The sequence below is a fragment of the Panthera tigris genome, chromosome X (genome assembly GCF_018350195.1).
Source record: "Panthera tigris isolate Pti1 chromosome X, P.tigris_Pti1_mat1.1, whole genome shotgun sequence".
In the NCBI taxonomy this organism is placed as follows: domain Eukaryota; kingdom Metazoa; phylum Chordata; class Mammalia; order Carnivora; family Felidae; genus Panthera; species Panthera tigris.
In genome coordinates this window covers 89,762,441-89,785,115 of record NC_056677.1, presented here as the reverse complement: position 1 = coordinate 89,785,115, position 22,675 = coordinate 89,762,441, and the positions used below count along the sequence as shown (strand labels likewise).

Genomic DNA, 22,675 nt, shown 5'->3' with positions numbered 1-22,675 from the left:
CTAAGCAGCCGTTACAAAAGAATGAGTTACATCCATTATCTGCACAGATTACGGATTATCTGTTACGTTAAAGGAAATTCACTGGAGCAATGTTTAGTGTAATGCCAATTGTGTAGGAAATCAAAACCCACACAAACCAACAACGCTAGAAATAGGGAAATCTTGCTCTGCATTTATGAGCAGAAGAAAACTGTGGAAAGATACGCAAGCCTTTAACACAACTTACCCCTGGGGGGGTGGGCGGAATAGGATTGAAAGCTGGTGGGTAAAATGATTAGCTTTCTCTTTATATTCCTGATTGGTTTTTCAACAGAGCATATCTGATTTTTATTAAAAAATAAAATAAAATAATAATCCCAGGGGCGCCTGGGTGGCTCACTTGAGTATCCATCTTTGGCTTAGGTCATGATGACGTGATTCTTGAGTTCGAGCCCCACATGGGGATCACTGCTGTCAGAGCAGAGCCTGCTTCAGATCCTCTGTCCCTCTCTCTCTGCCCCTCCCCCATTACAGATGCTCTCTCTCTCTCTCTCTCTCAAAAATAATAAACATTTTTTTTTAAATCCTAAAGGTATAATCCATCCCTCAAATCTCTAGTGGGTACTATATAAAATTTACCACAAAGAGTTGATTTGGCTTAATACTTGAAAATCAGTCTACATAATTAGGAAAGAAAGAAGAGGACACCCATAAGCTTTGTATCAGAAAGACCAAAGTTCTCAGGCCAGCTCAGTCTATGCATCCCTATACAAGTTACTTAAACTTTATATGGCTCAATCTGCAAAATGCTTATTATAATACCACCTCACAGGACTTTTGTGAGGACCCAAGACTAATAATTAACAGCTAACACTGACTGAGGGTGTCCTGTTTGCCAGGTGCTGTGCTACACGCTTCACACATGTTAACTACTTAATCTTCAGGATAAATTTAGGAGGTTAGCACAATTGTCACCTCCATTTTATAGATGAGGAGAACTGTGGTCCACAGAAGTTAAGTAACTTGGCCAGCTTCCTTCCCTCTCTCTCTCTCTCTCTTTCACATACACACACACACACACACACACACACACACACACACACACACACGGGAGTAGCACAGCCAGGATATGAGCCCACATCCATAGCTTTGCTCCCTACATCCATATTCTTAATACGTTAGGGTGAGATACCTGTGAAAGAGCTTTTCTGGTTGCAAAGTCCCATCTGCCTGTAAGGAATTCTTAGTAGAGGTGGAAAAGAGAAGAAACACACCAGAATCTAAACACGGTAAGGGTGAAAAGACGAACAGAAGCAGCATCATGGATATCTTCTAGTGGTATGCAATGTCCACATATACAACCAGAATTCATGATTCTTCATCCTGTTCTTCAGAATCTCAATGACAAGTGTGCAGTTTCCTACCTCCATGTTCAGCCATGGCATTCCCTTAGTTGAACTGCTTTGCTCTTCTGTGATTGCATGCATATTCCATTCATCTCCCAAGGCTCACTTTGGGCTTTATTTCTCTGAGAAGCCTTTTTGGACCACTTAACCCACGGATCTCTCCAAGAGGCAGTGCATTCAGCTGTAGCATATTAGGAACTGCATAACTCTGGGCAAGCCGTTTAAACCTCTCTGAACCCCAATTTCTTCACAGGTAAAATGGGGTTCTTGTGTGAGTTAAATAGTAACATATGTAAATTACCTGACATACAGCAGGTGCCTGATCACTGCTAACATTTAATCCTCTTCCCATCTTAGAACTCACAGCAATTGCAATTTAGCAATTCAGCCTGGACTGCCTTGTGATACGTATTTTTCATGATTTCAGTCTTAGTACTGCCATAATTTATGCCTCATCTTTCTAATTAAACTGCCAAGTTCCTTGAGAGCCAGGAACACACCCTTGGCTCTTTCCGCATTCCCTGCAGCATCTTGCACAATATGTAATACCAAAAATTGCTCAATGAAAATCTGGACTGTGTGATTGGGCTAGATTCATGGAGGATGGAAGGCTCTCAAAGATCAATCTTGGGGTGCCTGGGTGACTCAGTCGGTTAAGCATCTGACCCTTGACTTCGGCTCAGGTCACTATCTCACAGTTTGTGAGTTTGAGCCCCGCATCGGGCTCCGTGCAGTTAGTGTGGAACCTGCTTGGGATTCTCTCTCTCTCTCCCTCTCTCTCTGCCCCTTCCCTGCTCGCTCTTGCTCTCTCTCTCTCAAAAAATAAATAAACTTAAAAAAAAGATGAATCTTAAAATAAAGGCAGCTATTAGACATATTCTAGAATAGTCCCTAGAATTTGGTTTCATCTCATCAGAAACACACTGGCCTTTGTAGAAGGCTGAGGCAAAATTTTGACCAAATCAATTCTTCAAAACGCAAAGGTCTCTTCTAAAACCAAGCTTTTTATCTTTTAAGTGCTCTCAGGAAAGCAAAGGGACATTCTGTCCCTAGTTCAGGTCCAAGATCCAAACTATAACTTTCTTAAACGGCTCAATTTGCCAGGCACCGAAGTAACTTTTCTAGGTCAATTAGCACATTTCAACATGCCAGTTAGCAAAGAGTAAGATTCTCAACCCCATTTGCCCGGGGGGAAAGCGAAGTTTCCCAAGCAGCACATACGGGGACAAGGTGTACCAGCGACAAGCCTGCATCTCGAGAACATGAAGATAATGATTGTGGATGCCGGGAGCCGCCCCAGTAATGAAAAAATCATTACTAGCCTCTTCCACTCAGTCTCAGAGTGAGGGACATTTGAGAGAACCATCTCTCACAAAACAGGAAGCAGACAAAAGGCAGGGGGATGGGAAAGGAGGGGGAAAAAAGAGCAACAAAGAGATCAACAAGGATACATAATAATGGACAATTTTGATAATGAGATAATTCTACTTGAGGCTTTGGGCCTTGAAGAAGAAAGGAACTTGATGAAAAGAATCATTACCATCCTTATTATTATTCCAGTAGAAGACAGATGGCTGTAAAAAAACAACAACAACAACAACAAAAAAAAAACACAAACGGGCCAGGCCAGAGTCTTCAGTCTGGGAAGGGGGCAGATACGGTGTCTTATGTTTGTTTTCCGCTTCCACTCTCCCTTGCTCAGAACACTCTACATTCAGATGCCCTCTCCTGGGCATCTGAGGACAAAAGGCACAGGACTAGAGATGTAGCTCACGCTCAGTGCCTCATTGTGATGACTAGATCAACAACAATGCAAGGTAAGAGATGGAAATGAGAACCTAGTATGTAACCAGGTTCCATTGGTACCCTACTGAGCTCCTACCTCCCGGCTTTCACTTTCCAGAAGGTGTTTTAGCTTGGAATGGGTATGTTTTGCTAAGTCACAGGCACAGATAAGGAATCCAGCATCACCACCAGCCCAAAAGCCACTAGCTATCACAAGGAGTTCATTAACTAGGCAACACATCTATTCTTTGAGCCATGGAGTATAGCCAGCTTGGGTGAGAAGTGATCTCAACCTGGGATCCATGGATGGGCTAGGGGTTGGCAGGAGACAGGAGAGGAGAGTCTCCTGAAATTATCTGCCCAATTGTGTTTGTGCATTTATCTAGGAAGAGGGTCTATAGTCTTCTTCAGCTTCTCAGAGAAACCTATGGCCCAACTCTTTCAGATGGACAGAACTAAGAAGCATCTCCAGCATCTGGGCTCATCAGCTTTCAAACATGCCCTGAACTCCCATCATAGAATAGGAAAACAGCTCTGAAGTCTGAGTCAGGAGACCTGGATTTTAGGGGCCACCCACCTTAGCTTCCTGGGCAAGGCATTTATCCTTCTAAGGACCGCCTCTAGAAGATAAGATGAGACCAGACAAGCTTTCAGCTCCCTGCTAATCTAATAATCAATAGTTCTATGATGAATTTTTCCTCCTTCCCTTCAAGAAGAGAAATAGCACTTACGACACTTCACCTGAAGCCAGAAAAAGACCATCTCCAGAATCCTGGCAGTAAAGAGCTCTTCCTTATAATATGAGCCACTGGAATATATGGTCCTTCCTCTAAGGTGTCAGCTTCTAAGCTGAAGAACCAGGAGAAATTGGGACCCAGGCATTCTCTAGCTAGTCTGCATATACTGGTGCCAGGAAGTCACAGGACAGAGTACAGCAAATGAAAATTCACTGATGACCAGTCAGCTTTAGCTGACTGTGACAACTTCCTGGAACTCCCTTGTTCTCTCTCTTTATATATATGAACATATATAAGACTCTGTTACTGGCACACACACTCACTCATTTTCTTTTCCTTGCCTTTAGATTACTGCTTATGAACAACAACAACAACAACACAGATTAAAATGGTAAAGGGTCAAGAACAAAGAGCAAAAGAGGGGTGCCTGGCTGGCTCAGTACAGCATGTTAGTCTTGGTCTTGGGGTCGTGAGTTCAAACCCCACATTGGGCCTGAAGCCTACTAAAAAAAATAAAGAAGGAGAAGGAGATATCCTTTTGGGATGCTTGGGTGGCGAGGAGGAGGAGGAGGAGGAGGAGAAGGAGGAGGAGAAGGAGGAGGAGAAGGAGGAAGAGGAGGAGAAGGAGGAAGAGGAGGAGAAGGAGGAAGAGAAGGAGAAGGAGGAGAAGAAGAAGAAATCCTTTTGGGGTGCCTCAGTCAGTTAAGTGTCTGACTCGATTTTAGCTCAGGTCATGATCTCACAGCTTTGTGGGTCCGAGCCCTGCTTAGGACTCTGCACTGGCAGCATGGAGCCTGCTTGGAATTCTCTTTCCCTCTCTCTCTACCCCTCCCCCACTTGCGCTGTCTCTGTCTCTCTCTAAATAAATAAATAAATAAATAAACTTTGAAGATTATATAAAAAAGAAGAAAGACGGAAACAGAAGTCAAAAGCTGGGTTCTTACCTAACCGGATTATCAGGCTTAAAGAGTTGCCAATCTTCCTGCGTCTTATTTTAACTCAATCTGTATTCAACTAAGTGATCGCAAAGCAAAAAGTCCTGAAGGCCAGAAGTAGCCCAGGAGGGGTCCCAACTATCTAAGAAAACCAAGGCAAAGCCAGTTGCAAAAACACAAGCAAATGAAGCCACGACTGTGAGCTCTTCTCAGCTTCATTTTAGAAAAAGAGCAGCAGCAAGATTATTTACCAGAGTGATTAGAATCGCTCATTAAGAGAGAGCTCATCAAAGAAGCTTCAATGTTAAGGAAAGTTACCTGAACATTCTTGATGAGCTGGTTGGCTATAGCCCGATATGCATTTGTAAAGTATTAGGTGCTATAACAACTGTAATAGCAAATCTGCCATGAGAAAGGGGAAGAAGGGGAGAGAGAGAAAGAGAAAGAAGGAAGGAAGGAAAGGAGGAAAAGAGGGGATGAAAGAGAAATAGTGTTTTCTGTACAGAGTAGTAAAGCTGTTATGGGCTGAATTGTGTCCCCACCAAAATTCATATGTTCAAGGCCTAATCTCAGAATGTCACTACATTTGGAAATGCCTCCAATAAAGTGGTGATTAAGTTAAAAGGAGGCCATTAGGTGGGCCCTAATCCAATCTGACAGATGTCCCTACAGGAAGAGGAGATTTGGACACACAGAGAGGCACCACGGATGTGTGTGCACAGAGAAAAGACCATGTGAAAAGACATCAAGATGGCGGCCATACGCAAGCCAAGGAGAGAGGCTTCAGAGAAAACCAATGCCGCTGGCATCTTGATCTGGGGGATAATGAACAGTGCCTTGCCTCAGAAGTTTATTGTGAGGATCAAATACGTTAGCCCATGCAGAGCACTTGGAGCAGTACTGGGCGCATAATAAGTGCTCCAGAAGTGTCAGCTGACCTGGTGAAGAAATGCAGCTGTGGTATAACAATACCGGCTGAATGAAAACTTCACCACCGCCTTTCTGACTCCAGGTACCTGAATGGGCTTTTGGGGGCCTTTATTTTCAAGCTCGCACAATGGGAATCATCACGTCTGTTTATGCTTAGTGGTCCTGCAAGACGACTATTTGGCTTTCCTTGTGGGAAAGGTCCCACTAGGAAGAGAGATGAAGGCAACCTGTGTAGAGGAAGCATATGCACCTCAACGGATGGCAGAGACTGGCCCAAGCTGTGGGCTAGAAGCACTCGAACTCAGGATCACTGACTGTGTGAGCCTGGGGTGGAGGTGGTATTTTCTGGTGCGCTGCCCCTTCCTGGAATCTGCCAGAACTGCTGAAAAGGAAGAAGGAAAGCAGCTTTTTATCTGCCTGACCTCTCAATCTGAGAAAACAGTGACAGGGTGAGCGGACAAATGGGATAAGAGAGCACTGGAGCCACTTCTCTGCCTCCGCAGCGTGGCTCCACATCCCTGGGCGCACAATTTGTTTGTTTTGTACCGTTCTTGGGCACCGTTCTTCAGAGCCCCTACAGCTCTGAGACCAAGGCAGGCATTCTGGTGAAGGACTCAGGTGAAGTCGGGCAAGTCGTACGTTGTGGGGAATGTGGAAGGGAGAGCAAAGGTACCTACGTCAGCAGCCCGGGCCTGCTGAACCCAGCTCACAGGGGAACACTGAGCTGTGTGTGCCCGCCCTACCATGGCAGACACAATACTGCCTGCCCTTCTCCCACCCTGGCACTTCCCCCTTCAGGAGCTCCTCTGGTCTATCTACGAGATGCTTTGGGCTCTGTGGAAGAAAGCTGGGAGGCCCTGTAAGCCACGCATTAAAATGCAGATTCCGATGTAGTAGTTCTGAGGTAGGGGTCTAAAATTCTGCATTTCTACCCCAATGTTTATAGCAGCACTACACACACACACACACATACACACACACACACACACACACACACAGGAATATTACTCAGCCACCAAAAAGCATGGAATCTTGCCATCTGCAACAACATGGATAGAATTAGAATGTATTATGCTAAGCGAAATAAGTCAGTCAGAGAAAGACAAATACCATATGATTTCACTCATATGTGGAATTTAAGAAATAAAACCGATGAACACGGGAGAAAGGAAGCAAAAATAAGATAAATACAAAGAGGGAACGCTGCCTGGGTGGCTCAGTTGGTTAAGCATCCGACTTCAGCTCAGGTCATGATATCATGGGTCGTGAGTTCGAGCTCCATGTCGGGCTCTGTGCTGACAGGTCAGAGCCTAGAGCCCGTTTCGGATGCTGTGTCTCCCTCTCTCTCTGCCCCCCCCCCACTCATGCTCTGTATCTCTCTCTCTCTCTCTCTCAAAAATAAATAAAAACAGGGGTGCGTGGGTAGCTCAGTGGGTTAAGCATCCGACTTCAGCTCAGGGCATGATCTGACAGGTTGTGGGTTCGAGCCCCATGCTGGGCTCTGTGCTGACAGCTCGGAGTCTGGAGCCTGCTTCAGATCCTGTGTCTCCCTCTCTCTGCCCCTCCCCAGCTTGCATTCTGTCTCGCTCAAAAACAAGTAAACATCAAAAAATGTAAATAAATAAATAAATAAATAAATAAATTTTAAAAGACGTTTAAACAAACCAGGGAAATAAACCATAAGAGACTCCTAAATACAGAGAACAAACTGAGGGTTGCTGGAGGGGTGTTGGGTGGGGGGATGGGCTAAATGGGTGATGGGACCTCAGGAGGGCACTTGTTGGGATGAGCACTGCGTGTTATAATAAAGTGACGAATCGCTAAACCCTATTCCTGAAATCATTATTACACTATACGTTAACTAACTTGGATTTAAATAAAAAATAAAATAAAAATTGAAAAAAATAAAAATAAAATAATAAATTAAATAAAATTCTGCATTTCTAAGAGGGAGCACCCATGTGAGGCTGGTCCTCAGGCCACACTTGGATTTCCGCGTTTGGAGTTACTGGGAATTACGATCACCTAGGATGCTGATTGTCCAAGGGTGGTCGGAGGACCCCGGCAATCAACATTCCTTGGGGGCTTATTACAAACGCTTGTTTCCTGGCATCATCCCCGATCCTTGTAATCAGACCTGCCAAAGGTGAGGTCTGGCAAACCTCATTTTTTAGTCATTTCCTCAGGCTGACTGCTGTGGACATTCAGTTTCAGAGCTACTGCACAAAATCAGTGGTCCTCAACCACAGCTCCACGTTAGGAACACTTTTTAAAAACACTATACCCAGGCTGTGTCACAGATCAAGAACTCAGATGCTCCAAGGCATCAATGGTTTTTGTTTGTTTTTGTTGCTGCTGCTGTTCATTTGTTTGTTTGTTTGCTTAAGGACCCCTGGGTGAGCCTGGAGCAAAACGTTGAGCCTGGGTTCAAGATCATTGCTTTAGATGAATGCTTTTTCTTTTAATTTCTATTGATGTACAATATGCACCTAGAAACATACAGCAATCGTAAGGGTATACGTGAGTATTTGTGAGGAGGGTGTGAAAACATCCTTGGAGAGAGTGAAGGTTAGCTGTGCTGATAGGATCTAGAGGCTTCTCCATTCCCAACTCTGCCACTTAGAACTTGTGTGACTCCATGAATGTCAGTTTCTTCCTCTGTAACAAGAGGCCATAATACTTGCCCTTATCTACCTCCCGTAACTGTTATGTTGAAAACACCCTGTAAACTATAAAATGCTATCCAAAGAGGAAGGATTAGCATTGTGAGATTTACACTGCGATCTTAATGCATGATGCAAACTTAAGTAAGTCATGAAAACAGAAAGCAGGAGCAAGGATTTTACAGGTGATTTGTCTTCCTGTGCTTTCTAACATGTGCGGCGAATCCCTCCACAGTCCCACATGAGGGAGTCTGAGGACAGGGCCCTGCCACCCCAGCCTTATAGCCCCTGTTTCTCTCTATGCCCATTTATCAACCACCCCCCCCGCCCCCGCTACAGCAGGATTCTACTTGCTAACCACTGCAGGGGGTGGGGGTGGTGGCCCAGACTACCCTGCAGGTTTGGGTGAATGCGGGAAAGAATCTAATTCTTTCCCAACGGGCCTCTTGACACAGTGGACAGGCCTTGAGGCTCCCCATCAGATTATTCTGGGCCAATGTGGCTGAGTCCAAACGAGAGCCCCTTAGAACACCTGGAAACCTCTAATAAAGTGAGTCTCCCAGCCCCCCTTCTCTCCAGCAATGCTCTCCAAGAGCTCCTGTAGGCTTTTTCAGTCTATCCTAAACTCTTAATGCAGGCCTAGAGTTCCATCAAATACTCCCACCCTTACCTACCAAGCTCCGCTAAATCCAAATAGCGCAATGTCAAACCTCAATATTAAATATATAGATATTTTAACACTCACACGGGCACACTGAGCTAAGCATGGGGGCAAGCACTGGATAGTGAAAGAGTGAGCAAAGACTACTCTGTACATTGCTGGTGTGTTTCTAGAAGGGGCAACTTACCAGCCGGGTATTTACCACAGGAAACAGCAGGGCCAGAAGTGCTCCATTCAACATGTGCATCTGGAGCCTGGAGAGGAAAAACAGACAAAAGTCCAGGTCACACTCGGACTCTGTTGCAAAGGCGGGCAAAAATGTGTCAAGTTACTAACGCCCTGCCACGTGGGAGAGCATGTCAACAAGCGACTCTCTGTGTGAAATGGCACTGGTGTTGGCGCACACGCGTAATAAATTGAAAGCGGCACGTCTTGCACGAATGAAATGTTCTGACCACTGCCTCAAACTCCCCCAAATGCCCCCTCAACGCGCTTTAGCTACACCACTTCATTCCACAATGAGCTCTGTGCTCCCTAAGCCTCCAATCGGTCCCAATCAACAGCTTCAGCCACCACAGCTCAGGCAACTGTCAAAAAGAGGGGTTATACTAAGCAACTGCCCTGTTACCGCAGTGGAGGAGACACTCTGTTTCTTGTAATGTGCTTGTTTATTCACACAGCTTTGTCCGATCCTTTTCCCCCAAACAGCAGCCCAGGTATAAAAAGGCTGGTTAATGTGGCGAGCTGAACGCAGTGTTCTGTCAACTGTGTTCTGCTACTTTCTTAGACATGTCTTCAGGGCACTTTGGATTCTCAATCTCTGCCCCTCCCCAGCTGACTTTCTATCTCTCTCTCTCTCTCTCTCTCTCTCTCTCTCTCTCTCTCAAAAATAAACGTTAAAAATTTTTTTTTAACAAAGTGGGGGCACCTGGGTGGCTCACTTGGGTAAGCATCCGACTTTAGCTCAGGTCATGATCTCACGGTTTGTGAGTTCGAGCCCCGCGTTGGGCTCTGTGCTGACAGCTGGGAGCCTGGAGCCTGCTTCGTATTCTGTGTCTCCCTCTCTCTCTCTGCCCCTCACCCGCTCACACTCTGTCTCTCTGTGTCTTTCAAAAATAAGTAAAAACATTAAAAAAAGGATTCTTGGGGCGCCTGGGTGGCGCAGTCGGTTAAGCGTCCGACTTCAGCCAGGTCACGATCTCGCGGTCCGTGAGTTCGAGCCCCGCGTCAGGCTCTGGGCTGATGGCTCGGAGCCTGGAGCCTGTTTCCGATTCTGTGTCTCCCTCTCTCTCTGCCCCTCCCCCGTTCATGCTCTGTCTCTCTCTGTCCCAAAAAATAAAATTAAAAACAAAAAACAAAAAACAAAAAAAAACGTTGAAAAAAAAAAAAAAGGATTCTTGGGGCCCCTGGGTGGCTCAGTCGGTTAAGCAGCCGACTTCAGCTCAGGTCATGATCTCATGGTTCATGGGTTCGAGCCCCACATCGGGCTCTGTGCTGACGGCTCAGAGCCTGGAGCCTGCTTTGGATTCTGTGTCTCCCTCTCTCTCTCTGCCCCTTCCCAGCTTGCACTCTGTCTCTCTCTGTCTCTCTCTTTCTCAAAAATAAATAAATATTTTACAATTTTTTTTAAAAAAGAAATGTCTTCCAGGCTGCTGCAAGAGGTGGGGACAGCAGAAGTGGCAGGCTTCCAGGCTTTCTTTGATCGATTTTACAGATTGATTTTGTGACTTCAAAGCAAAACAAAAAAGAGAAAGGTGGGGGTAGAAGAAGATGAAGAAAACCACCAGTCTCCAGCATCAGTAATAATACTGTTTCTGAATACCAGACTTGTTGAAACACAAGCTAGAAACCCTGTATAAGTCAAGAAAAACCAAGTCGGAGGGCACCTGGGTGGCTCAGTCAGTTGAGGGTCTGACTTCGGCTCAGGTCATGATCTCACGGTTCGTGGGTTTGATCCCCATGTCAGGCTCTGTGCTGACAGTGTGGATGCTGCTTGGTATTCTCTCTCTTGCTCTCTCTCTGCCCCTCCCTTGCTTGTGCTCTGTCTCTCTCTTAAAAATAAACATTTTTAAAAAAAAGAACAACCAAGTCAGGAACAAACTGCCTGTGAGGGCTCTGAAGATGGACTTAAGCAGCTTCCTTCATCACTCAAGGCAAACAGTCCTTTATTTTTTTCTTTAATGTTTATTTATTTTTTTAGACACAGAGTGCCAGTGGGGGAGGAGCAGAGAGAGAGAGGGAGACACAGAATCGGGGGAGGAGCAGAGAGAGAGAGGGAGACACAGAATCTGAAGCAGGCTCCAGGCTCTGAGCTGTCAGCACAGAGCCCAACACGGGGCTCGAACTCACAGATGGCGAGATCATGACCTGAGCTGAGGTCGGATGCTTAACTGACTGAGCCACCCAGGCGCCCCAGCAAATGGTCCTTTAAAACTGAAGGAGAAGTCAAGAGTGACAGTCCTTCTCCCGAAGGAAAGTGGATTGGATGGGTCAGGTACAACCACCACGCATTCAACAGGCCTTTTGGACCTCAAGACACTAGCGTGCTCTCTCTCTCTCACATACACACGCACACACACATGCACACTCACACAGCAGCCCCGCGATACCAGGATTTCTCCCATCCCCTGAATGGGAAAGGGCTCCATATTCTGAAGCCCCCCACCCCCCGCCCCAAGAACTTCAGGTGCTCTCTCGAAGCTCACAGATGTGTGCCTAAGACTAAGAGGCATCACAAGGAGACCCACGAGGACAGCACAGAAGCCCAAAGGTGGTTTTTCATTTCCCCCAGTCTGTTCACTACTGTTACTCGTTGTTACCAATGCCGCGAGGATGCTGGTACCGTGCACTTAACGTAATCTCAGAGCGTATCTACTTAACTGCCTGACATGAATTATCTCGCTTCATTCTGACAGCAATCTTATGAGACAGGTACAATTCCTTCTTTTCCCATTTGGTGAGGAGGAAACCAAGTTCAGAGTTGCAAAGTGGCCTGGTTCACACCACACTCAAGATAGAAGAGCCAAGATTTGAACCCAGGTTTCTCTAACTCCAGACCCCAAACTCCTAGATCCCTCTTGCTGCCTGATACCAGAGCTCCCCTCCCCTCCTCCCGGCCAAATGTGACCTCAGGTGGAGAGTCAGGGAGGCTCGTGTTTCCAAACTCCATTTGGGTTTCAGGGAAGCCACCCTATTTATTCCCTGGCCAGGGCTCCATATGCTTTTGGGGCGGGGGGGAGGGGGGTTGGTGACCAAGGGGAGAATGCTCTGAGGCCACGCCAAGTCCTCGCGGTCCTGCAGTTTAACAGGACTTGGCTAAGTCCACCAAAGGAAGGAGGTACACCAATGCGGTGTCACTCCCGCCTCCCAGGGCTGGCCACGTGACCATGCTTTTATAACAGGGTCATTGGAGAGGGGCACTCTGTGCTCTGAGAAACCAATTGCTGAGAATTCTTACTCAGGCCTCAAGGGCTTAGGGCAGGGTTAATAGCCATTCCAGGCCTGGCCTAACTCTGTCTCTGGGCCTGCCTACGGGAGGCCCCAGGCATAAACATTCTTGTTTAGCCACGGCATAAACATTCACCCTGGAGAGGGGAGAGGGAAACATCACATTAAGAGTCCAGGTAAAGCTGGACTCTGGTGCCAGGCTTTGCTACTGGCCTTAAAAGAATACTGGCATTTACACAAGGCCAAAAAGATATCTGGGCACCAGAAGTGAAATCGCGAGGATGACGAAATTGATTCCAAGGGCCCCCATGGAAGGCCAAACATAAAGAAAATAAAACCAACATCAAGATTCAAAAACATGGGCACCTGACTGCCTCAGTTGGTGGAGCGTGCAACTCTTGATCTTGGGGTCATGAGTTCAAGCCCCATGTTGGGTGCAGAAATTACTTAAAAAGTAAATAAACATTTTAAAACAGAGATTCAAAACAACTATTTAATTCCTAGATGAAGACAAGCCTGTTCTAGATCCCCAAAATTCAGTTCTATAAGCTACATATATGCCAAAGAGTGGATTACCTCTAATATATGGGAAGGTCTTACATATCAATAATTACAAAACGATCTAGCATGTACAGAGCACTTCTATGTGCCAACTGCTGGGTTAAGAACTCAGATGCATCATCTTATTTATCCATCGGTTTTTATTATAATCATTATCATCTTCTTCAACTTCACAGCTGAGAAAACCAAAGCACTAAGTGACTACATGACTTGCCACAAATCATAGAGACAGCAAGAGTCAGAGGAAGAGGTCACACTCGGGTCTCACCAAGTTTCGAGACTGCTTTTGTCACTGTAGGCTGCTTTAAATCCAAGATATGAACGATGAACATTATAAATGTTCCGTGTGTGTCTATATGTGTGTGTGTGTGTGTGTGTCTGTGTGTGAGTGAATCAGTCAGACTGTAGAGAGAGGGGGAAAAGGTCAGTCAGACTGTAGGCTAGGAGGCAGAAAGAGAGAGAGTCAGACTGTAGGCCAGGTAGGAAAAGATTCCAGATTGCCTAAGGGGAGAGAGGGTCATGCCCTCTCTAGACTCCAAGCACAGCCAGACAGGTAAGTGAGTGGCCATATGAAAGGCAAAGGCTTTTGTTTTCACTTTATATCCACCTCCAGCCTGCCACTTCTATTGGGTATGGGAAATGGATAATGGGCTACTAGAAAGTCCTATGGGAGTTACCTCACCTGTACAATGGGAACAATAAGTACGCACCTCGTAGGACTGTCATAAGGAGTTAATATGTTGAAGTACTTAGAAGAGCACATTGTATATAGTAAGACTCATATATGCATTTCGTAAATAAATGATGAAAATTTTGCCTAAAGCTTCAAGATGTAAAGGGAGGCAAGGAGAAAAAAGGGAAATCAAGTGAGAGTCGGACTGTTAAAAAAATTCAAAGGATGAAAAGGAGGTGCATAGAAAGCAAAAGGACAGACTGAAGGCCAGAACCAAGCAGCACAACAGACGTCTGTTGGATACAGACTTCTGTTCAGTTAGTCATGCTCATAAATCTCCTTGACAGCTCAAAGTCTTGGCCATTACTATCATCACAAATATTTTGTCAGCTTTTTTGTTTTTGTGTAGGATACTGAGCTAAATTAGCTTCGTTGGTAAGAAACTGGGGCAATATGGCAAATGTCATGGGTTTAATTCTCTTCCAGGTCAGTTCCTGTCATTAAATTTAGTTCCACAAACATCAATCAATCCATTATTATGTCTAATATTGTTCCAGGGGCTGTAGGGAAAAGGAAATCAGTATAACACATAGTATCTGCCTTCAAGAAAATAATCCTGGGACGCCTGGGTGGCTCAGTTGGTTAAGCATCCGACTTCGGCTCAGGCCATGATCTCGAGGTTCGTGGATTCGAACCTCACATCGGTTCTGTGCTGACAGCTCAGAGCCTGGAGCCTGCTTCGGATTCTGTGTCTCCCTCTCCGTCTGCCTCTTCCCCGCTTGCTCATGCTCTCTGTCTCTCAAGAATAATAAACATTAAAAAAAAAAAAAGAAAAAAAATCTTACTGACAAGGCAAGAAATGAAGTAATGAAAGGAAATGGAGTATAATGGTGAAGGATTCAGGGTTTGGCAACAAACCTAAGCTCAAATTCCAGATCTATCACATACTGGTTGAGTGACTCTGGACAAATGACTTAAAATACGTGTGTCAGTTTCCCCAATCATAAAACCGGGCTAATCATAGTACCTAGCTCAAAAGTTTGTTGAGATAATTTAATAAGACCATGTAAAACTGATCAACATAATGCTTAGGACATAGAAAGTACTCAATACATGGTAGCTATGATTATCCTTAATAAGGCAATATAAATGAGTATCATGTTACCACTAAAAACCTTCATGAAAATATGAAACAGATGGCAAGTTCTCGAAAGGCAAATTCATAGAGAGGAATTCTCAAAGGAAATTGTAAAATAATTTGAACTGGACAAAAATAAAAATATAACAGATTAAAATGTGTCAGATACTTATAAAATTTGTAGATTAGGAAAAAAAACAACTCAGTAATCCAAGCTTCCACCTTAAAAATCCAGAAAAAAAGATCAAAATAAACCAAAAGCAAGCAGAAGGAATGAAACAATAAAGATTGGAGCAATAATCAATAGAAGTAAATACAAAACCAATAGAGAAAAATCAATGAAACTGAAAGCTTGCCTTTGAAAAGACCAATACAATTGATAAACCTCTAGAAGAATAACACGGACAAAAAGGAAGAAGACCGGAGTTACCAACATGAGGAAGGAAGGAAGGGATATCATTACAGACCCCCTAGGAATTAAAATAATAAGGAGAAACTAGGAATAATAATTCAATACACATAAATTTGGCAACTTAGATACAATGGAAAATTTCCTCTAAAAATACAAATTACCAAAACTCACCCAAGATGAAATTGATAACCTGAACAATCCTATGAAGGAAACTGAATACACACACACACACACACACACACACACACACACACACACACACCGGAATATTATTCAGCCATTAAAAAGGAAACTTGTCATTTGCAACATCGATGGCCTTTGAGGAAATTATGCTAAGTAAAATAAATCATATGGAGAAAGACAAGTATCTTACAATCTCACTTATATGTACACTATAGAAAACAAACAAACAAAACAGACAAACTAAAACTGAGCAGACAGGTACAGAGAACAGATTGGTAGTTGCCAGAAGCAGAGAGTCAGGGTGGGCAAAATGGGTGAAGGTGGTCAGAAGGTACAAACTTCCAGTTATAAAATAAATAAGTGATGGGGGGTGTAATGTACAGCATGGTAACTATAGTTAATAATACTGTATTGTATATTTGAAGGCTGCTAAGAAAACAGATCTTAGAAGTTATCATCCCCAGGGCACCTGGATAGCTGAGGCGGTTAAACATCTGACTTCAGCTCAAGTCATAATCTCATGGTTCGTGAGTTCAAGCCCAGCATCAAGCTCCATGTTGACAGTGTGGAGCCTGCTTGAGATTCTCTCTCTCTCCCTCTCTCTCTCTGCCCTTCCCCCATACCTGCTCTTCTCTTTCTCTGTCTCAAAATAAATAAACTTTAAAATACTTTGAAAAAAAAGAAGTTATCGGGATGCCTGGGTGGCTCAGTCTGACATCCGACTTAGGCTCAGGTCATGATCTCACAGTTCATGGGTTCGAGCCCCACGTCAGGCTCTGTGCTGACAGTTCAGGGCCTGGAGTCTGCTTCGGTTTCTGTGTCTCCCTTCCTCTCTGCCCCTCCCCTGCTCACTCTCTGTCTCTCTCTCTCAAAAAATGAACAAACATTTTTAAAAAAGGAAGTTATCATCACAAAAAAACGTATAACTATGTGTGGTGATGGATGCTAACTAGATTTATTATGTTTCACCATATATAAAAATATCAAATCATAATGTTGTACACCTGAAACTAATGTTTCAGTCAAATATATGTCATTAAAAAATTGCATTTGTCGTTAAAATCTTCTGAATAAGAAATCTCCAGACTCAGATGGTTTTAGTGACTAAGCCTATCAAATATTTATCCAATCTTGTCCAGAAAATAAAACAGGAAACATTTCTCAACTCATTTTATGAGGCATTACGCAGATAATAAAACCAGACAAATAAGGTTAAAAAAAAAAAAAGAAAGAAATCCAATTTCCCTCATGAACACAGACACGAAAACCCACAGTAATATTTTAGCAAATCTAATGCAGCAATTTAAAATGAATAATATTCTGTGACCAAGTAGGGTTTGTCCTAGTAATGAAAGGTTGGTTCAGTATTTGAAATTCAATTAAATTCCACCAAATTAACAGTGAAAAGAATACAAAGTACATGACCATAGCAACTGATACAGAAAAGACTTTTGCCACAATTCAACATGTATTCATGATAAAATACCAACAAGCTAGGCATAGTAGGGAACTTCCTCAACCTGAGAAAAAGACATCTGAAAAAAGGCCCAACATCATAATTCATGGTGAAGGACTGAAGACTAACATCAGGAACAAGACAAGGACACCCAAAATTTTGGTTTGTTACTCCACATTTTGTTTTCTACACTATTTAAGAGACTAATGCACATTTAGGGGCACACACTGCATAAAGATGTAATTTTGAGATCAATACCTGAAAGGGGTAGGTGTGAAGCTATAAAGGAGCAGCATTTTGTATGTAATTTAAATTAAGCTAATATATGGGGGGCGCCTGGGTGGCTCAGTCGGTTAAGCGTCCGACTTCAGCTCAGGTCATGACCTCACAGTTTGTGAGATCGAGCCCCGCATCATGCTCCATGCTGACAGTGTGGAGCCTGCTTGGGATTTTTCTCTCTCCCTCTCTCTCTGCCCCTCCCCTACTCATGCGTTCTCTGTCTCAAAACAAATAAACTGTAAAAAAATTTTTAAAAAAGACAGAAATAGGTTGAAAGTGAAAAGATGGAAAAAGATATTCCATGCAAACGGTAACCAGAAAAAGAGAGCAGGGGTGGCGATACTAACATTAGATTCAATAGACTGTAAATCAAAACAGCTTACAAGAGACAAAGGATGATATTATTTATTAATAAAAGTTTCAATACTGCAAAAAGATATAATAATTATAAACATTTACATACTTAATAACAGACCATCAGCATATACGAAGCAAAAACTAGTTGGAGACTTCAGTACTCCACTTATAATAGATAGAAGAGCCAGACAGAAGAGAAGCAAGGAAACAGAGAACCTGAACATCACCATAAACCAACTAGATCTAACAGACATATATATACAGAACACTTTAGCCAGCAACACCGAATTTATTCATCTCAAGTGCCCATGGGGCATTTTCCAGGAAAGACCATATACGTTAGGCCATAAATTACGTCTCCATAGGGTCAAAAAGATAGATATCATTACAAAGTATCTTCTCTAACCACAACATGATCAGGTTAAAATCAATAATGGCAATAAAATGGGAAAATTCTCTAATGTGTACAAATTAAATAATACACTCTTACACAACCAGTGGATCAAAGAAGAAATCACATGGGAAGTTAGACAATGAAATGCAAATCAAAATCCCAATTAGATACTATCTGACACCATTAGAATGGCTACTATCAGAATAAAAAACCACACAGAAAACAACAAATGTTGGCAAAGACGTGGAAAAACTGGAACTCTTGTACACCATTGGTGGGAATGTAAAATGGTGCAGCAGCTGTATAAAACAGATCAGTGGTTCTTCAAAAAAATTAAAAATAAAATTACCATATGATCCAGCAATTCCATTTCTGGGTATATATAAAAAAGAGTTGAAAGCAGGGTCTCTAAGGAATATCTGTACACCCGTTTCATAGCGGCATTATTCACAATAGCTAAGAAGTGTGAGCAACCCAAGTGTCCATCAACAGATGAATGTATAAACAAGATGTGACATACACATACAATGGAATATTATTCTGTCTTAAAAAGGAAGGAAATTCTGACACAGGCTACAACACAGATGAACCTTGGGGACATGGTGTTAAGTGAAATAAGCTAGTCTCACAAAGACAAATATGTAGGATTTCACTTCTGTGAATCACCTACCCAGAGTAGTCGAAATCACAGAGACAGAATGTAGAAGGATGGTGGCCAGGGGCCGGGGAGGGGGGGGGAAGAAGGAATGGGAGTTACTGTTCAATGGTTACAGAATTTCAGTTTTTGCAAGATGAAGGAGTTCTGGACATGGATGGTGGTGAGGGTTGTATAATACTGTGAATGTCCTTAATACCACTGAACTGTACTAAAAATGGTTAAGATGTATATATATATATATATATACATATATATATATATAATATACAAATATATATTTATATATACTATAGATAAATATTATACATAAAATATATATAATATATATACACACACAAATACAGTGAAAAATATTCATGGAACTATACACCAGAAAGTCAATTTTAGGGTATGATAATTAAATTTAAAAGTATATATGGGAGGTGCCTGGGTGGCTCAGTCAGTTAAGAGTCCTGGTTTTGCTTTTGGCTCAGGTCATGCTCTCACGGTTGTGCGATCGAGCCCAGCGTCAGGTTCTGCACTGGGTGTAGACCCTGCTTAAGATTCTCTCTCCCTCAAAGGAAACAAAACTAATATAAAAACAGGGAGGGGGACAAAACAGAAGAGACTCTTAAATATGGAGAACAAACAGAGGGTTACTGGAGGGGTTGTGGGAGGGGGGATGGGCTAAATGGGTAAGGGGCTTTAATAGGAATCTACTCCTGAAATCATTGTTGTGCTAGATGCTAACTTGGATGTAAATTAAAAAAATAAAATTTAAAAATTAAAAAAAAAAAAAGATTCTCTCTCCCTCTCTCTCTGTCCCTCTTTGAGAGAGAGAGAGAGAGAGAGAGAGAAACAGAGAGAGAGAGAGAGAGAGAGAGAATCCCAAGTAGGCTCTGTTCTTTCAGAGTGGAGCCCAACACGGGGCACAATCTGAGCTGAAATCAAAAGTCAGATGCTTAACCCACTGAGTCACCCAGACGCCCCTCACCACAGCTGCTTCTTACTAACCATATTGTTATATGTAGGTCTACTTCATGTTTTTCACTGCTATATATTATTCAATTATATATCAGAAGTCATTCTATACATTGTCATGTTCATGGACATCTGGATCTACTCTTTTCCCTTCAGCCAGAAACTGTCTTGAGATTTACTTTCCACAATTTGTATTATACAAATAGATCTGTTTCTACTATCTCAGAGCCCAGGGCCCTTCCACTCTGACCTGCTCTTTCCATCGGCCCGTGGGCTTAGAGTGGACACTTTCTGCCCACTTGCACTACAACCTGTCACATATCACAGGAATTGTGGTCAGGATCGTCCATTTTTTTAAACTGACGCATCAGAAAACAAAAATGACAAAACAAAAATGACAAAAACTGCTGCATCTAGCTAGAGATCATACAAGTATTCAGTGTACTGCCTTGTTCACCTTTCTATATGTTTCAAATGTTTTCAGAATAAAAGTTGGAAAATACAACACAAGAAAAATAAACTATAATAAAAAGGCTTGGCTGGCTTTGCCTGTGTGCACAAAGAGATAGGACCCTTTATAGAGTATTAAAGATAGAACACGATACTGGTTGTAACGGGTGGTTTCCCACCTGCTCGCTCTGGACCCAATGGGGCCATACAACTGCAGAGGCTGCAGAACACTTTTTCCCATGAAGTCCAGAAAGTTGGCCAAAGCCCCTACATGGAAGGCACTCAACTAATAAAAGGGGCTAGTTATCTGAATGCAGTTTTCATTCTCAAATTCTGCTTATCTGAATGCAAATAATTTTCATTCGCTCGGACCCTACTTCTAACAGTGAGGTAAGTACACAAGATGGTGAAGCAGCAAGACAAAACATATCCTGATTACTTAGTCTCTGATAGGATCCATGCTAAGTAATTAACCACCATTCAAGGAAGCAGCTACTTTTCACAGCATTCTTTTACAAATGAGGAAATGGAGGTTGACACTTTAAGCCTCATGAAGTGGCCAAACCACAACTATATAACCTAAACCATCTATTTCCACTGCACTGTTTAAGGTTCCTTTAAAACATTATCCCTCAGGACGCCTGGGTAGCTCAGTCGGTTAAGTGTCCGACTTTAGCTCAGGTCATGATCTCAGGGCTCCTGAGTTCGAGCCCTGCGTCGGGCTCTGTGCTGACAGCTCAGAGCCTGCAGCCTGCTTCGGATTCTGTGTCTCCCTCTCTCTCTCTGCCCCTCGCCCACTCATGCTCTCTCTCTCAAAAATAAACATCAAAAAAAATTTAAAAAAAACATTATCTCTCAAACCAAAAGTCAAATAACAGGGCACTGTTTAAATATATCATAGTGTATTCATCCAAATGATCAAATATCAAATACTATGCAGTCATTAGAAATCATATCAGAAGAATCCCTGGGGTGCCTGGGTGGCTCAGTCCGTTAAGCGTCCAACTCTTGATTTCGGCTCAAGTTATGATCTCACGGTTTCTTGAGTTCGAGCCCCAACTGAGGCTCTGCACTGACAGCTCGGAGACTGCTTGGGACTCTCTCTCTCCCTGCCCCTCCCCAACTCGTACTCGCTCTCTCTCTCTCTCTCTCTCTCTCTCTCTTTCTCTCTCAAAATAAATAAACTTTAAAAGAAAGAATATGCAATGACATGGGGAAACAATTATGGTATATTAACTCTGGATATATTACAAATCTAATCTTTGGAGAGACCTAGAATAATCCCAAATTTGTTTAAAAAATGGGTATGTTCTCACAGAACACAGGTAGGACATAATGCCAACATATTAACAGAGGAATCCTCAGGTACTCTCATATATACCTACAGATCTTGCCCCAGCCTCATCTGTTATGCTGTACTGCTTTTTTCTTTTTTTCCTGGAATTGCTTTTGCCCGATATATAGCACAGAAGACACCCAACTTAGCTTCCATAAGGACTGGGTGGGCTGGCAAAGTAAAAAGAGGCCCAAAATGATCGGTCCCTGTTCTTCTGATGAATAATGCTTTCCACGCTTTCCCAGATGCAAAAAATTATCTGCATCTTCAGCATTACTTTTACGAGGAAGTGTTATACATCCAAACACATGTTTAAAGGACAGGCTGCCCCAGAGGAAGATAAAAATAAATAAATAAAATAAAATAATAAAATAAAATAAAAGCAGCCTCTGTTCCAGAAACTTTCAGAGAGATTTTGAGGAGAGGATTGGGTTGGGGTGATGAAAATAATCAGAAAATACGCGCTAGGACTGTAGCAGCCAAAGCTCCCAAGAAAGAACAAAACTGAGTATATACACATGGGGAGGAAGGCAGCTTCTGGTGTGTTCGCAAGGGGAGGAGGTCTCTGAACAGCCCGAAGGCGTCTTCCCCCTTATAAGCATTAAGAAAGAATATGTATGGGGGTGCCTGGGTGGCTCAGTAGGTTAAGCACCCGACTTCGGCTCAGGTCATGATCTCACCATTCGTGGGTTCGAGGCCAGAACCTGGAGCCTGGAGCCTGCTTTGGATTCTGTGTCTCCCTGTCTCTCTGCCCCTCCCCAGGTTGCGCTCGGTCTCTCTCAAAAATAAATAAACATTAAAAAAATTTTTTAAAAGAAAGAACACATATGGATCCAAGGCAGCAAGCTGACAGTTATGGCCCCTTGGAAAGGAGACACCGGAGCAATAGCATTCTGTAGAAGACCAGAAACTGGTCCCCTTGAATTGCTACTTGCTTACTATGGATTTGCTAGGTTCCTGGTGTTCCTCCTTTTGAATCTGCAGCATTCATATGTAGGGCTTTCTCTCCCTTGCCAAGAACAGTCTTAATAAAGCTGTTCAGGTCAGAGACAGTCTCCCAAACACCCTTTCCAGTAATGAGTTCAAAGCTAAGCCAAAATGCAGCTACCTCGGAGGGGAAGGTGCCAAAAGGCTGCTCTGTTTGGGGTCCCAGAGCAGCTGATCTGTTGAGCGCTGCAAAAAGGGGGTGCTGAGACAGTACAGCCACTCCGAGACATTAAGACGCAAGAGGTTCAGCCTGAGCCCACCTCAACTCAGGATGGTCCTAGCAATCGC

The 22,675-nt window shown here is 43.3% G+C and overlaps 1 protein-coding gene across 5 annotated transcripts in view; it reads right to left on the bottom strand.

Moving 5' to 3' along the window:
* TMEM164 (transmembrane protein 164) overlaps nucleotides 1–22,675 on the bottom strand; it is a 173,043-nt gene that overhangs the window by 65,722 nt on the left and 84,646 nt on the right. For all 5 annotated transcript variants that reach the window (XM_042973881.1, XM_042973878.1, XM_042973879.1 and 2 more), the window contains one exon: nucleotides 9,284–9,350. In XM_042973881.1, coding sequence (XP_042829815.1) covers nucleotides 9,284–9,343 — 60 coding nt within the window. In that variant the 5' untranslated portion in view covers nucleotides 9,344–9,350. The remainder of the gene's footprint in view (nucleotides 1–9,283; nucleotides 9,351–22,675) is intronic.